At 42.4% G+C, this 9,427-nt stretch overlaps 1 protein-coding gene across 1 annotated transcript; it reads right to left on the reverse strand.

Moving 5' to 3' along the window:
• Positions 1-294: 294 nt before the first annotated feature.
• On the reverse strand, positions 295-9,070 carry spint2 (serine peptidase inhibitor, Kunitz type, 2). The gene is made up of 11 exons (XM_026371664.1): positions 8,518-9,070; positions 4,038-4,208; positions 3,581-3,661; positions 3,372-3,437; positions 3,068-3,091; positions 2,502-2,663; positions 2,346-2,405; positions 2,096-2,257; positions 1,969-2,013; positions 1,772-1,880; positions 295-1,576 (listed from the first exon to the last, which is right to left on the reverse strand). Exons 1-11 carry the CDS (start codon positions 8,978-8,980, stop codon positions 1,489-1,491), a joined length of 1,431 nt encoding a protein of 476 aa, XP_026227449.1. The 5' UTR covers positions 8,981-9,070; the 3' UTR covers positions 295-1,488.
• Positions 9,071-9,427: the final 357 nt, after the last annotated feature.

Here is a 9,427-nt window from a genome sequence, read left to right on the forward strand (position 1 = left end):
GGTAATTTAATATCAATTAATTGTGCAGTAACAAGGCCTGAAGTTAAACAGATGAATTCAGAGTCAAATATTTATTAGGAATAGTTTGTTGCTAAAGTTTAGTTCAGCATCATCAGATGACACAGGTTCAAGTTACCTGAGACGGTTTTATGGCACAGCACAAAAATGTGAAAAATTCAGCATACTGAATCTGTCACTTTCTCTGCACAAACACAGAAAGAAATTAAAACTTGATTCCAATCTGTCTTTGTCCTGTTTTGAGTTTGATGAAAAATTGCAGAACTGAAACTTTACTCATGTATTACTCATGTAATATGTAAATGATTTTATTTTGGCTTTACACAATGATCAGTTTTAAGCTTCTGTTCAACATTTTAAACATATCGACTTGAATTTAACTACATCAATTTCATTTACAGTTTAACAGAATCCTCCTTGATCTTATAGCAAATAATCAGAGTGTTTTTTTTTTCCCCACATCGAATTAATATTCAAATTTGAATTAACCACTGCTTTAACAAACGTCTCCACATCGAATTATGTGAAGATGTTTGTTAAAGCAGTGGTTCCTCCTTCAAACTGAAAGTTTTTTCTATTGATAAAAATTTTAACCTGATAAAAATCTTTTTACAATTTTTACAATGAAATAACTTTTCATTGTTTACGATTTCTATAAATTCTGCACAAAACATTTAAGTTCAGAAACAATGATTCCTGTAAATTTATTAATACAGCAATTCTGACAGCAAAGAGTTAAATGATCAGTTAAAGTCACAAACTTCCCTTTAATCATTTCCATTAAATTACAGTTGAATCAGTAAAGTCAGAGTCAATACAGCTTATTAATGATTAACGTCACTCGGTGGTTCTCAGCCTGTCCAGGTGCATGCTGGGTAACGCAGCCTCCAGGGTTTTGGACTAACACTTCTTTCTTTCTTCTTTGTCCAGTTATTGACTCTTTATTTCTTGGTGAGTTTTAAAATATTTCTTAAAAACAAAAAGAAACTAAAGTGAGGACTGAAGATTTTATTATTTTTACTAAAGTCCATTAAATGACTTTTAGGCTTCCGATGGTTAATTTTACTTTTAGGTACAACATATTTGTTGTACAGTTTTTAAAAGCACACATTTTATTATTTCACATTTAAATGTACAGTCAATCAGATGTGTGTCAGACGTTGACCTCTTATACAACAGCAGTTTTTACTTCCTTACTGACTTGAGTTGTCTATTTAAATGTAAATCCCTGCATTGCTGAGCAGGATTGAGCAGTGAGGCTCAGAACCACCGACTGAATTTCAGAGATTCAACCTCAGGAAACTAAAAACTCCTATTTCTGTAGTAAGATGTCAGTGTCAGGACGGACAAGAACAAAACTGCAACCTAGACACAAATCAACCAACAAAGAGTTAACAAGTTATTCATATGACTGATAGTCGACCTTTGACCCTGCTCAAACAGGAAAGCAGAATCCTCCAGGGTCCATCCTCAGGCCTTGTCTGGTTTGGGGCTGTCGGGGATGGAGAGAGACTCCAGAGATGAGTGCTCGTCCTCTGGCAGCAGCTCCTGTTTGTCACTGCAAAGACCAACAGAAACCAGAGACCAGATCAGAACCGGCCCGTCGCAGGGAGGGAATCAGTAACCCCCTGTGTCTCTTCAGCCGTTCACAGTTTTATTTTGGAAAAGCCTTACTGTTCTACTGCCCCCACCACCGCCACAGGCTGTGTCTCCAGCACAGAGACAAGTGTTACACAGCAACAGGTAACCTCACCTGACAGTCGACAAACGTCGAGAGCGACGGCGATGTCTCAAAGACACGATGATAAGCGCCACCAGCAGTAGAGCAGAGACGACTGCCAGACTGAGGAAGAGGAAGAAGGCTAGGCACCAGAGAGAGGAAGATCAGTTTCATACGGTAGACTCTTATTGTGAAAATACTGTCACACCTGGTTCAGGCTGAAAACTCACCTGCAGTCCTCTCATTGTGATCTTCACCATGGCTGTCGTATGAGCCTGTCAGAAAACAATGTCAGACAATGCCAGCCACAGATAGGTGTATGACTCAACTACACAGACAGGCAGGTGTGTGACTCACCTGTACAGGTAGCGATGCAGCTCTCCTTGCTGTCATAGTTGTTCTTGTTTCCTCCACAGCCTCCATATGTGAACATTTCACAGTTACCTGTCCTTTGGTTGTAGAACCAGCGAGGAAACGCCGCTCTGCAGTGACCCACGTCAGGCTTCACCTTGCAGAGCTCTGATTGGATGACACAGACAGGTGTGTTAAATTTTTATAGACAGTAAAAATCTACAGGTTCATCTCCACCAACAGGTAAACCTCTCACCTTTGAACTGTGCAGAAACATCGTCAGGTGAGGGTTTCTTAAAGGATGGCAGGACACTCACTGAGGGACAAGAGAGTCAAAACTTTATGTAACTATGTATGGATACGGACAGGCACATGACTCACCTGTACAGAAACAGGCAAGGGCGTGACTCACCTGTACAGGTAGCAGTGCAGTTTTCCTTGCTGTTGTAGTTGTTCTTGTTTCCTTTGCAGCCTCCATAGGTGAACTTTTCACAGTTACCCGTCTTGTGGTTAAAGAACCAGCGAAGATGTGCAGCTCTGCAGGGACCCGTGTCAGGCTCCACAGTGCAGCGCTCTGATTGGATAATTAGATGCACAGTTGCTGCACTTTATTATTTCTACTTTAACTTGAAATAGAGAAAAATCAAATTGTGTCTAATAAACCACAAAGTTCCTTGCTATTTTATGTTTAAAAAAAACCTAACCAACAGTTCTGTGATCAGACTCTTAGGTCTTGGGTCTGTAAAGGTTCAGTTCATCTGTTCTAACTGGCTGGTTGGGAGTCCTAGGTATCCAACATCTAACTCATTAAGCTGGTAACACCTTGAAGCCTGCTGTCCCACCCCCACACAGGTATTACTTCCCGCTGCATTCTGATTGGCTGGTTATTTGGTGGTCTGTGGTCTCAGTGCCAGTTTTCATGTGGAACAGTTTTAACTTTCTGGCTGTTTGTGATGAACAGAACGTGTGAGAACGTACCAGAGTATTCTTCAGTCGAGATTCCTGCAGGAGAGAGGAGGAAAAGTGAATCATGTTTTCACAGAGAATCAGACTCAGGTGTTTATTGCTGGTTATTTATTCTCCAACATCAGCAAAATGACACTTTATCAGGAACACGATGAGGTCGTCAAGATGACTCAGTCCTCCAGCAAATTATCAGCCACCACAGGACCAAGCAAGTAAAGCTGTAATGTACAGCTCAACCTGTAGGAGGCGCCACTGAGGACAAGCTAATGGTAACATCACAACAGCTCTTGCTATGTGTGTCCTGGTGAGGTCCTACCTGACTCCTGGATGGGAATGGACTCTGTAGAAGCAGATTCTGGTCTTTCAGCACCCTTAGAAAGTTCTGCACCAGCAGAGACAATAAAACATATTACTAGTAATAGTGATACCAGTTGCACTCTAGTAGTACTCCTGGTACTGATACAGCAGTAGTAGCAGCAGTACTTGTCCTCCAGCCATTTACAGTCCAGATACAGATGTATTTACCTGGATTGAAGACTGGAGCCATTCGAGGAGCTTTGGCAGAAGGTTCACTGTGAGCAGGAGTCAAGTCATTGAGAAGTAGACCTGAACACAGACACTGGTCAGTTTTACTGGTTTCACTGTTCATGTCTGATAATAGGACAGTGGTTCTGTTTTAAGTCTACTGTACATAATGAAAAAGAGAAACTGACAAAGTAGCAGCGGCTTTTATCACTGAATCAGCTGATGAGATGTTTTCATCTGGAGACAAAATCTGGATCAAATGTTGGCGAGGAGACGTGCTGACGGTCAGAAAAAGCCACTGCACCATGTACTGTAAACACTGTAGTACTGTGCAGGAAGTAGTGTCGACAACTGCAAAGAGCTGCTACTTAGTGTGTTACCTGTGTATCTCTGTGTGTGTGTGTGTGTGTGTGTGTCACCCGTCTGTGTGTGCGCCAACAGTGTGTGTATGTGTTACCTGTCACTCCGCTGCACGTTCGCTCACACTCGTCCTGAGAGTCAAAGTTGTTCCCGTTTCCCTCACAGCCGCCATAGATGAAGCTGGTGCAGCTCTGATCTGTCATGTTGTAGAAAAACTTTGGGAACGCTGCCCGGCAGGATCCGACCTTCACCGGCTGACGACAAATAACTGAGGAAACAAGGAAGGAAGGAACAAACAGACAAATAGGTACTTTATTAATCTACTTTATTTATTAATGCAGGGGAGAAAAACAAAATTGCACCTTTAAGTTGCATACAGTTGTCAAATCTGCAAATCAGAACAGGAAAACTATTCTCAACAACTGTATGGTGAGATAAATGTGCAATCAATACAAAGAAAGAAATGTATATAGTACAACAAAATTAAGTTTGTCAAGTCTTTCCGACCAGTGATAGTTAAACTGTTGGAGCAGAGATCTACACTGTCTAAATACAGTCATTGTACAGGGTGATGGCTGTTGGCAGGAATGACTTCCTGGACCCTTCCTTGTCACAGTGGAGCTGGAGAAGTGTCTGATTAAAACTGCTCTTGCTGTTTGACCAGCAGCTGTGCAGAGGGTGTGAGATGTTCTACATGATGTTTAACAGCTTGTTCAGCATCCTGCTCTTAACAACCTGCTCCAAGGGTTCCAGTGAAGGGTTCCCCAGCACAGAGCCAGCCTTCCTGATCAGTTTGTTGGTGGCACTGGATCTGATGCTGGTGCCCCAGCAGACAGCAGCAAAGGAAATTGCACTGGCTACAACAGACTGGTAAAAGATGTTCAACATTTTGTTGCACACATTAAAGGACCTCAGCTTCCTCAAAAACGAGAGTCTACCCTGTCCCTTCCTGTAAACAGCCTCGACAGTCTCTGTCTTGCATTTCCAGTCCAGTCCAGTCTGTGGTCCAGATGAACTCCAGGGCATTTGTACCACTCCATCACCTCTATGTCCTCTCCCAAAATGGAAACAGTGTTTAAACTGTTTCTGATCCTCCTAAAGTCCACAACCATCTCCTTTGGTCTTTGTCACATTCAAAATCAGGTGATTGTTTTCACACCACTTTACAAAACAGTCCACCAGACCTCTGTACTCTGCCTCCTCACCACTGCTGATACACCCTACGACCGCAAAGTCGTCTGAAAACTTCTGCAGATGACAGGACTCAGTGTTTCACTGGAAGTCAGTGGTGTACAGGGTGAAGGAGACACAAAGACAAGACCCTAAAAGCAGCTGTTTTCCTGGTGACTTACAAGTGAGATACAAGGTACAAGTAAACGGCAGGGTAGCCTAAGGAATTCTATTGTTGATAGGTCACAGCTGGGACTTAAACCCCGGTCTCCTGCATGGAGGGTGGTGTTGTTACCACTACATTATCCTCAAGCTGTTTTCTTATTCCTGATCCAGTCAGACAATTGGAATTTGAGCTGAAGAAATATGTAAGTTGTCTCATGCAGAATCTTCAGCTGGAAACATTTGAACTTACTGATGCACAGCTGAAAAAAAACACCTGCTCAGAGCACAGTTTCAACATTTTTCACTATAGAAGCAGGAAGTACAGGTAGACAATAACACATTTAACCTGAACCAGAACAAAAATAAAAATCAAAAGTAAAAGAGTCAGAACTGGTCTGTTGTGAGAAAGAGAATGTGTCCCTGTTCCAAAGAAAAACAGCTGTTTCTCCTTTTCATTGAACATAAAGTTTGTTCTTATTTCTAATTTGGCGAAAAAATATAAAGACACAGTCAGAAGCTGCACACAGGGTGGGGGAGGGGGTATTTAATGACTTGCACTAAAAATATCAAAATAAAGGAACGCCTGCTGAGTCGACAGTAACGTGTTGTTTCAGTGCTCTGACATGATGTTTTTCTCTGGAAGAAACCAGACTGACGGGTCCGACCTGAAACGCAACACCAGCAGAACAAAACACTCTTGTCTGATTTAATCTGCAGGTAAAGAAAAGTATGTTTCCTCATCCTCCCGACATGAATCAGCATCTACCTGCACAGGGAGACTGATGATGTCAGAGTTTCTGGACATGAACCACAAAAAAACCCACAAATGTAAAACATTTCATGTTTTCTCTTAAAAACTGACATGATGACAAAATTGAGACTGTGACCTGTTTTCATAGGTGATGAGTCATAGTTCAACAGGTAAACGTGGAGTCACTGCATCTCACCTGCTTCATTAACACCCGCTGTCAATAGGCTCATTTAAGATGAACCGTATCTCGTCTGGAAACAGCAGGCGGCAGCAGCAGAGGGCAGAGACAAGACGCAGTAAAGACGGACAGTTACTAACTTTTCTAGCAGCATCAAGCTGCTGTTTGTGCTGAGAGCAAATTATACTCGCATCCCATGAGGTTGGATTGGTTTAAGACCTTAAAAAATATAACAGAGTGTGTACAGAATCATATAGAAAACCCAACAACCCCACTGAGCAGCACCAGGAGACAGTGGAGAGGAAAAGGGGCTGGCTGGGGCGCAAATCATCGACACCTGCAACCACCGCCGTATTCAATTCAATTCAATTCAATTTTATTTGTATAGCGCCAATTTACAACAGAAGTTATCTCAAGGCACTTTACAGTGTAAGGTTTAAGACCTTACAGAAAATATTTATACAAAAAATTATAGAGAAAACCCAACAATCCCATTTGAGCAAGCTTTAGGCAACAGTGGAGAGGAAAAACTCCCTTTAGAGGAAGAAACCTCCAGCAGAACCAGGCTCATAGTGGGCGGCCATCTGCCTCGACCGGTTGGGGTGATTGAAAAGAGAAGAGAGAAAAGAACAGCAGGCAACAAAAACAACAACAAGCAGCAAGAACATTGGACAGGTTGGTAGGACCAGTAACAGGACTCCTGATCTATCTCTAACTATAAGCTTTACAACATGGTGAGGTTCTGGTTTAACCTTCATATGACTCAAATATTTCACATGAAATGGGTTAAAATTATAATGAAACTCTGTCATCATGTTAGTTCTCTGAATAAATTATAAATGTAAAATGTTAATTAGTCAATGGAAACTCAAGATTTGAATATTGATCCATCAGATATTAAGACTATCAGTAATGAAACATCTGTGCAGATATGATTTTAATAATCTGAAAGAAATCTATCACTGAATCGTCTATATTCAGAGAATAAAAAGCGGTTTAGTCTTTTATCTGCCGACTGAAAAACTCAAAGCAGGTTTCTCATGTTTCGTGAAAACAGCTTCAGCTTTATGTGAGAAGCAGAATAACAAGACTAGAGGAGATGTTGGAGAATCAGCAGATTCACAGTTTGTTGTTGTTGAAACACTGGTTCATAAGGAAGCTGAAAATGGGCTGGGAGTCACCTGTTCAGGTAAACAGCAAGAACGAGATCAGCTGCATTCCTAATGTGTCTATTCACCGATGAGCTGAGTGTTAACTACACTTTATTTGACGTTAGATTTTATTCGAAATGCGATACGAAATTAACTAAGCAGGCAGCTGCCCAGGGAGACCTCAAGAGCCTTAGAGCAGTCGTCTAAAAGGGTTAGTGGTTCGATTCCTGGTTCGTCATAGTTACCCTAGACATAGTTGTCCTTGGACAAGACACCGAAACCCAGCAGTATCACTGATATGTACCATCGGGTAGCTGTCCAACCACAATTTCCCAAAGGGGATCAATAAAGTATGTTATTATTATTATTATTATTATTATTATTATTATTACTACAACTACAACTACAACAACAACAACAACAACAACAGGTGTGTGGCCCCTTTGCCTCTGGGCCCCCGAGGTGGGTTTTATTTTTATAATTATTTCTTTCTACAGTTCAGTTTTTCTTTCAGTCAGAACCTCTCAGACCATTAGGAACAAAACTAGCTCCGAAAATGTCCGAACTGGAGACAATCAACTACAACTCCCAAAGTGCAATTAACTTCCAAACAACCAATCACTGAGCCTTGTGTTCTGTCACATGACAAACTAACGGCAGCTGTCAATTGACTGAAATCAGTAACCATGACGACAGCGCAGCAGAGGCTCATGGGTGCTGTAGTTTTTACAGCCAGAACAACTTTGTCGTTGTGGTCCACAGGTGTCTGGTCTTCCTCCTTCTCTTCCTCATAGATTCATACCCGGAGGACTGAGCAGAAACAGCAAAACTTCGAATCATTCTGTTTCAACTTTTATTTTGAAAGGTGAAACGAGTCCAGTTGATACCGAACAGAACTTTAGGAGAACCAGAACCACAGACAGACACGGTGGAGATTTACAAGATAAAAGACAGAATTCATTTGAATAAACTCAAAATGAAGCAGTTTCAAGACGTTTGTTTCACCAATGTCACTGATCGGTTTCAGTGATCAGAGCAGGAACCATGAAACACTCGGCCCAGTATTAAAACCTTCACATAGTATTCGAGCCCAGAACTCGTTTGATCTGGTTTTGTTCACAGAAACATGAAATAAAGCGGAACAAAAGGGGGTCGGTCTTACTGTCGCTCGTTTGGTTGCTCTCGGAGGTCTTGGTGTCGCCCGGTTCCCAGTTTCCCACTAGCGGCACTATGCGCGGCTGGTCCTCGTCGTTATTCTGTGCCAAGCGGGTCTGCGGATCCACCTTCTTACGGTACACCTTGAACTGGGAGTCGGATCTAGGTTTGAGGACGCACTGGTCCTGGCCCTTCATCCAGCATTTTACCAGCTGGCACTGCGGCTGTGCGTCCATCGGGAATGAGACCAGGGCCAGGTCACAGTTCGGCTGATCGCAACACGCATTCTTGCAGTTCTCCGGGGTCAACACCGAGACCCCGCTGCTCAAGTGGAGCGCTAGTGCGTTCAGAGCCACCGGGTCGAGGCTCTGATTCTCATCGACCGAGTCCCAGTCACATCCCAGTGCAAGACCGGAGCAGACCAGGAACCAGAGCGCTGGCAAACTCGATCCGAACCAGTTTTTCTTCATGATTCGAACACGGATTCTGTGGAAACTGCAAAACCTTCGACTTTCTTTCTCCGAGCTTCGTGAAAACAATGACTGACTTCCGTGTTCTCAGGTTTCTTGATGTCGCAGGTACATTTACCTGAGAGATAGGTGAGGTCCCCGAGGCCACGCCTCCATTTGCGTCACCACACAAAAAAACGACCGGATTATTTTTATCATCACTTCGTCAAGTCTGAATAATTAGAGCTGATCAATTTGTGTGACTTCTTCATTTTCTGATCAATAATCAATGTTTTAATCTGAAAAATTAATCATTTTAAAGTAAAATGATTTTAGAGATTTACAACAGCTGCAGGTGAGTCAGCACCTGAAGCAGTGACATCACAAGGTTGGTTAAATCTCTTTAATGTGCTCTCAGACGGTTGGACCCAAGTTCACCCCCTGTCTCTGCTGAGTCCAGGTCTGAAG

The sequence above is a fragment of the Anabas testudineus genome, chromosome 13, assembly GCF_900324465.2.
Source record: "Anabas testudineus chromosome 13, fAnaTes1.2, whole genome shotgun sequence".
Taxonomy (NCBI): domain Eukaryota; kingdom Metazoa; phylum Chordata; class Actinopteri; order Anabantiformes; family Anabantidae; genus Anabas; species Anabas testudineus.

Excerpts from the sequence above, each read along its gene's own strand:
- spint2 (XM_026371664.1), bottom strand. The coding sequence starts at position 8,980 with ATGAAGAAAAACTGGTTCGGATCGAGTTTGCCAGCGCTCTGGTTCCTG. Across the intron at positions 2,664-3,067 it reads CTCGACTGAAGAATACTCTG|AGCGCTGCACTGTGGAGCCT; the intron begins GTACGTTCTCAC and ends TTATCCAATCAG. Across the intron at positions 2,258-2,345 it reads TGTTTCTGCACAGTTCAAAG|AGCTCTGCAAGGTGAAGCCT; the intron begins GTGAGAGGTTTA and ends TCATCCAATCAG.